Source organism: Bubalus bubalis, chromosome 8 (assembly GCF_019923935.1).
Source record: "Bubalus bubalis isolate 160015118507 breed Murrah chromosome 8, NDDB_SH_1, whole genome shotgun sequence".
Lineage (NCBI taxonomy): Eukaryota > Metazoa > Chordata > Mammalia > Artiodactyla > Bovidae > Bubalus > Bubalus bubalis.
This window is the reverse complement of record NC_059164.1, coordinates 60,508,147-60,522,364: the sequence shown is the minus strand read 5'-3', so window position 1 is coordinate 60,522,364 and position 14,218 is coordinate 60,508,147. Positions and strand designations below refer to the sequence as shown.

Here is a 14,218-nt window from a genome sequence, read left to right as displayed (position 1 = left end):
GTTGGATGGCATCACTGACTTGATGGATGTGAGTTCGAGCAAGCTTCGGGAATTGGTGGACAGGGAAGCCTGGTGTGCTGCAGTCCACAGGGTCACAAAGAGTCGGACATAACTAAGCAACTGAACTGAATAAATAATAATAGCAGCCACTATTTGTTGACACATTTATGTGAGTTTGGGATTTCACCAAAGACTGTAGAGTTTTATCATTTAACCTTCAGAAATTTTAAATAATTTGCTCAAGGTTATATGACAAAGTAGTGAAGAACAAGCTATGATCTGAATGTGTCTGATTACAAAGTCCATGCTCATTCTATTATATAAGGACAGTCATTCAATTATCAACAGACATTCGGTATTAAATCTGCTACACGCACAGCACTACACCTTTCTTCCTCTGTAATCGGAATCACTAATGTACCAAGATAGGTACACGACCATGTTTTATTCATCTTTTTCCAACATCTAGCAAGGTATCTGGTAGACATTCAATAAATGTACACTGAATAAAGTAATGAATGGCATGATCCTTAAGCTGCCACTCTCTAACCACTGTAGATGAACATGTATTTGTAGTTTTGGAACCATTTCATATATCTCTGAGGAGATCATTGCAGTAGTGGAAAAATAACCTGGAAGACCTTGAACCAGAGGTTCTCAGCTGAGAGCAACTGTGCCCTCTAGGGCACTTGGCTATCACAACCAGGGAGTGATGCTGCTAGAATCTTGTAGTTAGAGGCCAGGGATGAGACTAAACATCCTTCAGTGCATATGACAGCCCCCTTCAACAAAAGCATTCATCCTAAAATAGTGCTAAGGTAGAGAAATTGTGCACTAAATGCTAAGTTTTAAAACCCAGAAATCATAGGATTTAAGGTAAAGAAACAGTATGAGGTTAAAAGTGGACAATGAACAATCCAAATACAAAAGGTACTCAAAAGTCCTTCTAGTTAACATTTTCTAGGCCAACATATGAAATCTGAATTCTACTGTGTAAAGATAACATGAAAGTATAAATTCTGTGTGTGTGTGTAGTCACTTCAATGGTATCCAACTCTTTGTAACCCCTTGGACTGTAGCCATCCAGGCTCCTCTGTCCATGGGATTCTCTAGGCAAGAATACTGGAGTGGATTGCCATGACCTCCTCCAGGGGATCTTTCCAACCCAGGGATCGAACCCATGTCTCTAAACTGCTGCTGCTGCTGCTGCTAAGTTGCTTCTAGTAGGAGCTAAATAAACTGTCTACCACGTGGACAAGCTGAGAAGTAGGAACTAGATTGCATAGGGACATGCTGAAGGCTGACTACACAAAGTGGCTGTTCAGTAACGTAAAAAACCAACACCCAGTAAACAGAACAAATAAAACTTTCATCAACGGCTCGTAGGTCCCAGATCCCCACAGGTTTAAATACTTAAGTGTTGCCAACTGATAGTCAACACTAGGTAGGCTGGGCAAACATGGGCTAAGGAGCGCAAGCTGAGTCCAAATGCCCATGAACAGTGTCGGTTTCCCTAATAAGACACCACAAATTGAGAAGACAAGAGGTGACAATCAAAGAAAGACTGAAATGGACACTGAAAGGGAAAAAAGAGAACTGAGATAAGAACAAGGGTGTCATAAACCTAGAAAAGTCAGGTAAGGGCTAGGCACAGCCAGGAAGGTAAAGCGAGGTAATCAGGTTTTTTTTTCATTTGCTCTTCATAATAAAAAGGAAGGGAGTTACCTCAAATTAAAATCAGTGAATAAACTGCTCTGAAGAATTCCTAATTTGGGTTTTTTTCCTAATTTTTTTAAAATGAATACCCAATGTAAAAGTGCTTTATTTGGTTCCTAAAACCTAGAGTTTTCTGTTGTTTTGTCATAAAGCATCAGTGACCAAAATTCATAATTTTGTCCCATTGCAAACAGGCTATAAACTTCAGGATAGTTCAATTCTAAACTATCTGCTAAAACACTCCTTCCCAGGAGTTTCAGTTCACTTGTGAATTATCTAACTGAGAGATTTAGCATTAGTCCTTTTTAAGCTCCACCTGCTATTAAGTAGGCTGGGAGTACCAATGGTGTATCTGTTTCAAATAAATGTGAATCCTGCCAAATGCTGATATCCTGTGAAGTTCATAAAAGCAGGGCAGGTGGGCCTTCAAACAATTCTTACAAGATTGATATAAATTAATTTCTCAAGAGTCATACTAATCTTATTTTGTTGTTACTGTTCAGTTGCCCAGTTGTGTCCAATCCTTTGTGACCTCACGGACTGCAACACACCAGGCTTCCTCATCCTTCACTATCTCTAGGAGTTTGCTCAAACTCATGTCCATTGAGTCAATGATGCCATCCAACCATCTCATCCTCTATTGCCCCCTTTACCTCCTGCCCTCAGTTTTTCCTAGCATCAGGGTCTTTTCCAGTGAGTCAGTTCTTCGCATCAGATGGCCAAAGTACTTGAGCTTCAGCATCAATCCTTCCAATGAATGTTTAGGGTTGATTCCCTTTACAATTGGCTGGTTTGATCTTGCTGTCCAAGGAATGCTCAAACAAATCTTATTTTGTTGTATTAAGCAGTGGAGAACCTAAAAGACTGTTTTTGTAATTTTAAATACTATTGCTTACTTTAAGAAAATATGACTTTTAAAACAGGCTTAAGAACAAAAAGATTTCAATGAAGACACCATATTCTTATTTTTTACCGAAAAATTGAGACTTCTTAAAGCATAAGCAGGCTTCTTTGGGGGAAAGTGTAACTCACTTCCTGTTCTAAAAGTAGTAAAACTCATACTCTCATATTAAGTCACTGTTTAAAGTAACATTTTAGCCACCAGCAATCTGCTTCACTATAGCCTTGGAGGAAATGAAAATCTGTTGATCAAAGAAGCCATTCACCCCAAACTGATTATCCATATTGAGGGAAAATTGCAAAAATAATATTACATTAAAGTTGGTGGTCAGTATAGTCACATATATACTGAAATTACCAACACAATGAAAGCTGAATTTGTATCTAGAACAGGTGAAAAGAATACCAAGATTTCTGGCTTCCATTCCCAATTCTTTCAATAACCTCTCTGTAATAGTAGCCTAATCACTAAACCCATGGGTGCCTCCTGTTCCTCATCTAAAGAAACAGGAGAGGGAGGGAACACTGTTTACTAAACTCTTAAAAGTGTTTCACAACTGAATATGTGAGCTTTCACAGTAATTATAAGGTCTCTGGCTAAAGGAAAGATCAGATCATCAGCATCACAGCCTGGTGGAAAATACCATTCAACCAATTTTGACCCATAAAATGGCAATCTCATATATTTCACTAATACTTATGAAACCTGAGAAGCTGGGATAATTTTATACCACAAAACAATAGGCTGTTTAATTACAAACAGAAGGCAAAACAAAATAATCCCCAAACAAGATAAACACTTTAATTTCACCAGGTTGTTTATCATTACTTAAATGGTATTTGTCAATAGTAGAAAGGATGAATAAATTGTGATATATTTATATAATAAAATATATTTATTGCAATGGAAAAAAAAAAACAATTAGGTTACAATAGTACAGATGACTCTCAGACAATACTGAGCAAACAGCCAGATCATGAGAGTTTATACTGTATAATTTCATTTATATGTGGTTCAAAAACAGACAAAACTAATTTATGGTATTAGAAGACAGAAAAGTGATTACCTTTGGGGGAGGGGTTATAATTTGGGAGGTGGTAATAAAGTTTTAGGGGCTAAAAATGCCCTGTATTTTGTTCTGGACAGTGGTTACATATGTACAGATTCATCAGGCTGCCACTTTAAGACTTGGGAACTTTACTGAATGTAAGTTAAGACCATAATTTTTTACATGGTATGTTAAAAATTGGTATCTTTGAAAACATTTATTGCCCAATTTGTCTGCATTATAATAGATAATCTTTTAATTACAATCTGAATTCAACATTGTCTGATATAGTTTCTCAACTGTAAGAAGAAAGAGATGAAAAGGTAGTATCATTTAAGAACTGGGAAACTCAACTGTATTTAAGGATTCTTTAAAATGTCATCGATTCCCAGTTAAGAGCATTTCAGTGTCACTCTATTAGTAGCAACGATCCTTATAACGTGATACTATTGTTTTTTGGCCAGAAACTGCTGAGTTCTATATGCATTTAGAAGCACGAAGAGTATTCTATAATGCCAGGAAATGGTGGTTGTGGTAAAAGAAAACACATTAAACTGTCTAAAACAACAGTGAACATGCAAGAAAACTAACTTCCCCAGGTATTCCACGTAGGGTGAAGACAAAATTCCTAATCACGGCACATGAAGTCTCTGACGAACATTGCTCTGTCTCTCTGGCCTCGGGGTGCACAATGTCCACACACCCGCCGCCCCTTAATCAGTCCATTCGAGCCTCCCTTCATTTTGTCAGTCTCTCACACTCACCTCTCTCCAGACACAACACTTCATATTCCGTTCCCTATATATGAAGAGCTCTCCTCTCTGATAGATTAATCCCTAATCATCCTTCAGTTCAAACTTGTTCAGGAAAACTTCCCTGGAATGTTCTTTTGACTCATTTGTCATCGTTGCAGTCTTACATTTGCTTATATGATGGCCTTCCCCATCACTGAAATTTTAAGTTCCATTGTGGCATAAACCTATGTTTGTTTTTGTTCACTCACTGCTGAGAGATAACCAAGGAAGGAGAATATTTGAGAGGAGAGAAAGGACACAGGGTTTAAATGCCTGAAAGTTGAGGGAAAAAATCATACCTGGATGCATAAAAAAATTAAACAATGAGTGATGTTGAAGATAAGTTTTAATGGCAGGTGCCTACTGCTGTAGAACAAACAGGAGCTATATGCTTAAGTGTATTCATTCCAAATGGCCAAACGCTGCTCTTAGGACTTCTGTCTAGTATTTTTAAACATTCACTTTTGTTACAAAGGAGCTTCATTTCCAGATGATTAATTAATCACTTCTCATCACATACAAAATACAGGCAGTAGGAATTCACAAATGAACATAATCTTATATGGCTTCTGACAGCATTTTGTTACTCACTGAATGAGCTAGATGTCGTCTTCTCTATTTCAAAAACAATTTTATAGTCAGGTAAAATGTCATCTTTCCAGGCAAAAATTATTACCGACTTGCCTGTGATAAAACTTAAAACACCTGGAGTAAATTATCAGCTAACATAGCACTGATGTTAAATGAGATTTTCATGTTGAATTTTGTGGCTTAACTCAGCATATCGTTTAACAAGTGTTTGACTTCCCTAGTGGTTGAGAAAATGGGCTTTGGAAGGGAGTTTCTCTGATTTGAATCTTGGCTATTTATTAGCAGCTGTGTGTGACCTTGATCAAATTACTTGACATCTTTATGCTGCAGCTTCCTTATCTGGAAAATGGAATAAAAATACTACATTCCTCACAGTATTAGTGAGAGGATCAAAAAAGTTAATATATGTGTAGTGTTGAGAACAATGCCAGCCTGTACTAAGAAGTGGGTGTTAACTATCAGTATCAGTATTATATTCAGCTCCTATAGAAATACTCCATGGAACACTGTAAATACTCCAGTATTTGGAATCAAATCTTATTTTACTCCTCCATTTGGCAGTTCACTGGGATGTCATATTTAGATATTAAATCATGACTAATAGGTCAAAAGTGAGATATTATATAGGAAGTAATTTCAGAAACAAGTAACTGTGCTTCAGTGCTCTACATTCATAGCTATCTCAAAGCTGAAAAGAAATGAACAGAGTACTTTCCATCGGTACTCTAACCACAAACAAGAGCAATCTTAATGCTAATCAGAAGAACATGGGCTTCTAAGATATCAATGAATAGTAAGGGGTTAGAGAGGGATAGTGAGGGGAAAGGAGGGTATACTTTTGGCTAAACTCTCTTCATAAAGTTTCTGGCCATTGAAAGTGGGTTTTCTGATATGTCAGCAAAAGGCTAGGCATGGAGTTCTAGAACATGGGGGTTCCTTTTAACTAGTCAAGAAACTTACAAAAGAAATGGAGAAACTAATCTGAAAAATGACCAGTTCTAATCTGGGGCTTGAATTGTCTCAAATGACTATTTTAATTTTTATTGAACTATAGTAATCCACTGCCAAATTATGTTATCTTGGGACAGCAACAAGCAGAGTTGGACTGAGAAGTGTATTGCCACTAAATTATGGAATTGGGGTTCAGACAAGAGAAGTAGGTCTACTATTTTATAAAGTATTTCTCCTCAAACTTACAACTGTGTATATTGAAAAACAGGAGATCCATGTTGTATAGCTGACTGGTCAGAATACTCACTTTCTAAAACTAGTATTATCATAATTATATTCTCTCTACCATTATTTTTGTGCTTTGGGAAAATAATTTTGATTGATATTATTTGTAAATTGTTATATAATAACCCTTTTACAAAATCTAACTAGAATATTTTTCTCCAAGGCAGTGGTTCTCAAATGGAACGGGGGCGGTGGTAATTTTGCCCTCCAGGAGACATTTGATAAGGTCTGGAGATAATTTTGGTTGTCACAAATGAGTGTGTGTGGAGTCAGGGGCATGGGGGTTGGGGGTGAGGGGATTACCAGCATCTAGTGGGAGAGGCTGGGGATCTGCTAAAGATTGTACAATGCCCAGGACAGCCCCCCACAACAAAGAATTACCCACTAATTCAATGTTAACAGTGCCAAGGTTGAGAGACCCTGCTCCAAGGTAAAAAGAAGATACAATATTTTAAAGTAACCTCCAACATTTTCATTGTATTTTAGATGAAAAGAACAGCACCTACACCAAATCACATAAAAAAAATCTAATGCCTCTGAAATCTTAAATCTTGTTATTGTTGATGCTTCCTATCAACATAAACAACGGTGAGACAAATCACAGCAATGTCACGACTGCACAAAATCAGTTCCCTATTTTATAACACAGAACATGAAATATAGTATAATTAAGACCATAAATATTTTCATTAAAACTTGATTTCGTTACACAAAGATTTGCAGGAAAATGGTCTACTAGGTATTACAATGCCTTAAAGTTAAAAAAAAAAAAAAAAAAAACCTGGCCTTATTCTGATGTTAGTTTCAAGTTTAGAGAATTTCCTTTACTCTGCTGTTCTTAGGTGTTTCTGGTCATGATATTAGACTATCAAGAACTCTGTCTTGCAGTAATGTTAAACAGAATCAAATGACAGAAAATGGCCTAGGAAATTATTCTAATGTTATGCAAGATCATTTTAAAATAGTATCCACAATTCTTTTTAATAACAGAAAGCAAATAACTTTCTGACCTGGGGTCTAAACATCCATTTTTTGTGTTTGGTATAATACATTTATTCAGTGACCTATTGATATCAACTCAAAAACGTTCTGCCTTAAGAATAAAAGCATACATACAAACCAGTACAAATACTGATATATACAGAGACGTGCTCATTTGCTTAGCTCTTATTTTTCTGAACATTCTAGAAAACTAGATTCCAGGGCACTATAATGCCTGATTACATATTTAATAAGCTTTGAAGTAGAATTTAACAATATTTAGATTGTAGGGCCGGTAAGCCAGTAAAATTTACAACATTACAATCCACGGCACGTGCTTATTGATAACTGACCAAACCTAACGGTACCGTTTTCTCTTCCCTGCGCACCTTTTGCCTGAGCACCTTCTGGGGGCTCCGCACTGTTCTGGGCGTCGCGTTGGGCATCGGACCCCAATCCTTCCGTTACCTCGGCCTCCCGGCGGACCCACCCGATACTCGCCGCAAGCGACCGGGACGACGCTGGCGGCTCCCGCCAGCCCAGGGACCACCATGCTTCCCAGCACTCACCTGTCACTCGAATAGACTCCAGCATCGTCCCGTTGAGGCCGCGGGCGGTGGGCTCCGCGGGCGCTGGGGGCGAGGGCCAGATAGGAACCTGGCGAGCCGCCTCTAGCCTCCGGCCGTGCCTCGGACCCGGGGTCGCGGCAGGAGGTTGCTTTCGGGGACCAGGGGTAGGATCAGGTGGGAACGGACCGGCAAAGACGTGCGGACAGAGCGCTGCGCACAGCGTTCCTTCCAGCCCGCAGGTAGCTGAAAGGTACTCAAGGCCGCCCAACGGTAGGCAGCAGCTCTGAGTACCCGCCGCCGTGACGTTGCTGCTCCCCCGTTGCTAGGAAACGCTTCCCGCTGTCCGCGTGCGCCAAGCTTTCAGAGCCTGCGCGCCATAGGAGGCGCTCGAGCTACGGTGGCCTGACTCGCAGAAGAGAGGAGGAACTACAACTCCCCGCGTGCACAGCGCTGGCCCACGCCTCGGGGGGCTTGTGGGCTGGGCCTTGGGAGAGGCTCGTGTCCCCGCCCGCTGGGATACACGCATTTTGACTCCTCGTCTCCGTAGACGTTTGTGAGCTGTTAACTCCGCGGTAAATTTACAAGAGACAGCTGGTGTGTGACTTAGACCAGCTGCGAGTTACAAAGCCGGCTTTTAGTTACCTTTACCGGTGCAGAAAAGCTAAAACAACTTTAGATTGCAACTGGTAATAATGAAGGTGCTGGAAGCTCGACCATATTTATCAGTTGAGTGCTCTGGCATAATATCCTTAATACTAAAATACAAATTTTAATTTATGATTGTGCAGTTGATAGGGGCTGAATGTTGCTTTTTGTCTATTATTGCCTAGGAAGTGTAGAGACTATGTTGTTGTTCAGTTGCCCAGTCGTTTCTGATTCTTTGCAACCCCATGGACTGTAGCATCCAGGCCTCCGTCCCTCACTATTTCCCGAAGTTTGCCCAGGTTCATGTGCACTGCATGAGTGATGCTATCCAGCCACCTCATCCTGTGCTGGGCTCTTCTGTTCTCCATCTTTCCCAGCATCAGCGACCTTTCCAATGAATTGGCTGTTTGCATCAGATGACCAAAATACTGGAGCGTCACCTTCAGCATCAGTCCTTCCAAAGAGTATTCAGGGTTGATTTCCCTTAAGATCTATTGGTTTGATCTCCTTCCTGTCCATGGGATTTTCAGTAGAGACTATACCATTTAACATTTTCTGAGAGCCTAATATGTGCAAGCGTCACTATGAACAAAGCCAGTGGATGAGATGGAATTCCAGTTGAACTGTTTCAAATCCTAAAAGATGATGCCAATCTGATCACACGGACCACAGCCTTGTCTATCTCAATGAAACTAAGCCATGCCTTGTGGGGCCACCCAAGAGGGACAGGTCATGGTGGAGAGGTCTGACAGAATGTGGTCCACTGGAGAAGGGAATGGCAAACCACTTCAGTATTCTTGCTTTGAGAACCCCATGAACAGTATGAAAAGGCAAAAAGATAGGACACTGAAAGATGAACTCCTCAGGTCAGTAGGTGCCCAATATGCTACTGGAGATCAGTGGAGAAATAACTCCAGAAAGAATGAAGGGATGGAGCCAAAGCAAAATCTACACCCAATTGTGGATGGGACTGGTGATAGAAGCAAGGTCCAATGCTGTAAAGAGCAATATTGCATAGGAACCTGGAATGTTAGGTCCATGAATCAAGGCAAATTGGAAGTGGTCAAACAGGTGATGGCAAGAGTGAATGTCGACATTTTAGGAATCAGCAAACTAAAATGGACTGGAATGGGTGAATTTAATGCAGATGACCATTATATCTACTACTGTGGGCAAGAATCCCTTAGAAGAAATGGAGTAGCCATCACGGTCAACAAAAGAGTCCGAAATGCAGTACTTGGATGCAAGCTCAAAAACAACAGAATGATCTCTGTTCGTTTCCAAGGCAAACCATTCAATATCACAGTAATCCAAGTCTATGCCCTGACCAGTAACGCTGAAGAAGCTGAAGTTGAACAGTTCTATGAAGGCCTACAAAACCTTTTAGAACTAACACCCAAAAAAGATGTCCTTTTCATTATAGGGGACTGGAATGCAAAAATAGGAAGTCAAGAAACACTTGGAGTAACAGGCAAATTTGGCCTTGGAGTATGGAATGAAGCAGGGAAATGGCTAATAGAGTTCTGACAAGAGAACGCAGTGGTCATAGCAAACACCCTCTTCCAACAACACAAGAGAAGACTCCACATATGGACATCACCAGATGATCAACAGCAAAATCAGATTGATTATATTCTTTGCAGCCAAAGATGGAGAAGCTCTATACAGTCAGCAAAAACAAGACCAGGATCTGACTGTGGCTCAGACTCCTTATTGCCAAATTCAGACTTAAATTGAAGAAAGTGAGGAAAACCACTAGACCATTCAGGTATGACCTAAATCAGATTCCTTATGATTATACAATGGAAGTGAGAAATAGATTTAAGGGACTAGATCTTAGAGAGTGCCTGATAAACTATGGATGGAGGTTCGGGACATTGTACAGGAGACAGGAATCAAGACCATCGCCAAAAAAAGAAATGCAAAAAAGCAAAATGGCTGTCTTACATTTTGGCAGCCTTACAAATAGCTGTGAAAAGAAGAGAAGTGAAAAGCAAAGGAGAAAAGGAAAGATATAAGCATCTGAATGCAGAGTTCTAAAGAATAGGAAGGAGAGATAAGAAAGCATTCCTCAGCGATCAATGCAAGGAAATAGAGGAAAACAATAGAATAGGAAAGACTAGCGATCTCTTCAAGAAAATTAGAGATACCAAGGGAACATTTCATGCAATGATGGGCTCAATAAAGGACAGAAATGGTATGGACCTAACAGAAGCAGAAGATATTAAGCAGAGGTGGCAAGAATACACAGAAGAACTATACAATAAAGAAGAACTGTACAAAAAAGATCTTCACAACCCAGATAATCACGATGGTGTGCTCACTCACCTAGAGCCAGACATCCTGGAATGTGAAGTCAAGTGGGCCTTAGGAAGCATCACTATGAACAAAAGTAGTGGAGGTGATGGAATTCCAGTTGAGCTATTTCAAATCCTAAAAGATAATGTTGTGAGAGTGCTACACTCAATATGCCAGCAAATTTGGAAAACTCAGCAGTGGCCACAGGACTGGAAAAGGTCAGTTTTCATTCCAATCCCAAAGAATGGCAATGCCAAAGAATGCTCAAACTACTGCACAATTGTATTCATCTCACACACTACTAAAGTAACGCTCAAAATTCTCCAAGCCAGGCTTCAGCAATACGTGAACTGTGAACTTCCAGATGTTCAAGCTGGTTTTAGAAAAGGCAGAGGAACCAGAGATCAAATTGCCAACATCTACTGGATCATCAAAAAAGCAAGAGAGTTCCAGAAAAACATCTATTTCTGCTTTATCGACTATGTCAAAGCCTTTGACTGTGTGGATCACAATAAAATGTGGAAAATTCTGAAAGAAATGGGAATACCAGACCACCTGACCTGCCTCTTGAGAAACCTATATGCAGGTCAGGAAGCAACAGTTAGAACTGGACATGGAACAACAGACTGGTTCCAAATAGGAAAAGGAGTACGTCAAGGCTGTATACTGTCACCCTGCTTATTTAACTTATATGCAGAGTACATCATAAGAAACGCTGGGCTGGAGGGAGCACAAGCTGGAATCAAGATTGCCAGGAGAAATATCAATAACTTCAGATATGCGGATAACACCACCCTTATGGCAGAAAGTGAAGAACTAAAGAGCCTTTGATAAAAGTGAAAGAGGAGAGTGAAAAAGTTGGCTTAAAACTCAACATTCAGAAAACTAAGATCATGGCATCTTGTTCCATCACTTCATGGCAAATAGATGGGGAAACAGTGGAAACAGTGACAGACTTTATTTTGGGGGACTCCAAAATCACTGCAGATGATGACTGCAGCCATGAAATTAAAAGATGCTTACTCCTTGGGAGAAAAGTCATGACCAACCTCTACAATTTGCACATGTACATTAATATTAACAATATTTTATTATTTTAACTTCATACACCCAACATTGTTGATTTCTCACTGTCTAAAATATTTCCAAAATACTGAGCAAGTGTAACTTTAAAGATTGCAATAAATATACTTGATGTGACTGAAAAAAAAAAATCAGAGATATTTCTTTGCCAATAAAGGTCCAACCTAGTCAAGGCTGTGGTTTTTCCAGTAGTCATGTATAGATGTGAGAGTTTGCAGAAAAATTGATGCTTTTGAACTGTGGTGTTGGAGAAGACTCTTGAGAGTCCCTTGGACTGCATGGAGATCCAACCAGTCTATCCTAAAGGAAATCAGTCCTGAATATTCATTGGAAGGACTGAAGCTGAAGCTGAAACTCCTATACTTTGGCCACCTGATGTGAAGAACTGACTCATCTGAAAAGACCCTGTTGCTGGGAAGGATTGAAGGTAGGAGGAGAAGGGGATGACAGAGGAAGAGATGGTTGGATGGCATCACCGACTCAATGGATATGAGTTTGAGTAAATCTGGTGATGGACAGGGATTCTTGGCATGATGTAGTCCATGGGGTCACAAAGAGTCTGACATGACTGAGTGACTGAACTGACTGACTGACTCAATATGTGCAAGGTTCTGAGACAGGCCTTGGCATAAACAAGGGAAATCAGGGTGGATTTTACAGTAGAGGAGGAACTCATGAGATAGAGTTGACACTGTCAATTTTCAGAGCCACATCTTCTCTTTTAGCTTTCCTCAAGGTTGAGATAGGACACAAAAATAATTGTGGGGTATGTTTTCAAACTTAGGAACAAAAGGAAAGTTGAAGTTATGTCAGAAACATCATCCTCTAAGAATGACGGAGAACATGAGAGTATTTGTACCTTTTTCACTAAGAAGGATGGGTGGAAATTTCAGAGTATCACAGGTAGTGTATAACCTCACATCCTAGTCTGTCAGAAAATCCTGTGGATACTATCTTCAGAATATATCCAGAATCCAGCCACTTCTCACTATTGCCACTGCCACCATTCTGGCTCAAGCCACCACCATCTTTTGTCTGGATTATAGCTGTAGCTGAACCCTGTATTTCTTTCTTTCTTTTTTTTTTTTTATGGCCCAGGCAGTCTGAGGTTTTTTTGTTTTTGTTTTTTTCTTTCTTAAATAATGAAACTATGATAACACATTTACAGGAGACTTGAACACTGTATTTCCATTCTTGCCCTCTTTATTCTCAAAACTCAGTGGCCAGATTGATCCTATTAGAGAGTCAGATAATGTAAGTTTTCTGTGAAAAGTACTTCAATGTCTTCCTTTCTTGCCTACGAGGTCCTTTATGACCAGCCTCCTATCATCTCCTTGGTCTCATCTCCCACTGCTGTCCTCTCCTTGGTCTCCTCCAGACACTCTGGCCTCTTAAATATTCCTCAGCTATGCCAAGCACTGTTTCACCTCATGACCTTTGCGATTTGGGGCTTTCCCTGACAGGACTGGAAAAGGTCAGTTTTCATTCCAATCCCAAAGAAAGGCAATGCCAAAGAATGCTCAAACTACCGCAAAATTGCACTCATCTCACACGCTACTAAAGTAATGCTCAAAATTCTCCAAGCCAGGCTTCAGCAATATGTGAACCATGAACTTCCTGATGTTCAAGCTGGTTTTAGAAAAGGCAGAGGAACCAGAGATCAAATTGCCAACATCCGCTGGATCACAGAAAAAGCAAGAGAGTTCCAGAAAAACATCTATTTGTGCTTTATTGACTATGCCAAAGCCTTTGACTGTGTGGATCACAATAAACTGTGGAAAATTCTTCAAGAGATGGGAATACCAGACCACCTGATCTGCCTCTTGAGAAATTTGTATGCAGGTCAGGAAGCAACAGTTAGAACTGGACATGGAACAACAGACTGGTTCCAAATAGGAAAAGGAGTTCGTCAAGGCTGTATATTGTTACCCTGTTTATTTAACTTATATGTAGAGTACATCATGAGAAACGCTGGACTGGAAGAAACACAAGCTGGAATCAAGATTGCCAGGAGACATATCAATAACCTCAGATATGCAGATGACACCACCCTTATGGCAGAAAGTGAAGAGGAACTCAAAAGCCTCTTGGTGAAAGTGGAGAGTGAAAAAGTTGGCTTAAAGCTCAACATTCAGAAAACGAAGATCATGGCATTCGGTCCCACCACTTCATGGGAAATAGATGGGGAAACAGTGGAAACACTGTCAGACTTTATTTTTCTGGGCTCCAAAATCACTGCAGATGGTGACTGCAGCCATGAAATTAAAAGATGCTTACTCCTTGGAAGGAAAGTTATGACCAACCTAGATAGCATATTCAAAAGCAGAGACATTACTTTGCCAACAAAGGTTCGTCT

The 14,218-nt window shown here is 40.0% G+C and overlaps 2 protein-coding genes across 4 annotated transcripts in view; one reads left to right on the top strand and one right to left on the bottom strand.

Moving 5' to 3' along the window:
- KIAA0895 (KIAA0895 ortholog) overlaps positions 1–8,808 on the bottom strand; it is a 59,718-nt gene extending 50,910 nt beyond the window's left edge. Inside the window, exon 1 of one of the 3 annotated variants that reach the window (XM_045166412.1) lies at positions 7,837–8,808. In XM_045166412.1, the coding sequence (XP_045022347.1) occupies positions 7,837–7,861 (25 nt within the window). In that variant the 5' untranslated portion in view covers positions 7,862–8,808. The remainder of the gene's footprint in view (positions 1–7,836) is intronic. The other 2 variants (XM_045166414.1, XM_045166413.1) reach the window with 2 other exon arrangements.
- ANLN (anillin actin binding protein) overlaps positions 1–14,218 on the top strand; it is a 168,489-nt gene that overhangs the window by 77,782 nt on the left and 76,489 nt on the right. The window lies entirely within an intron of this gene.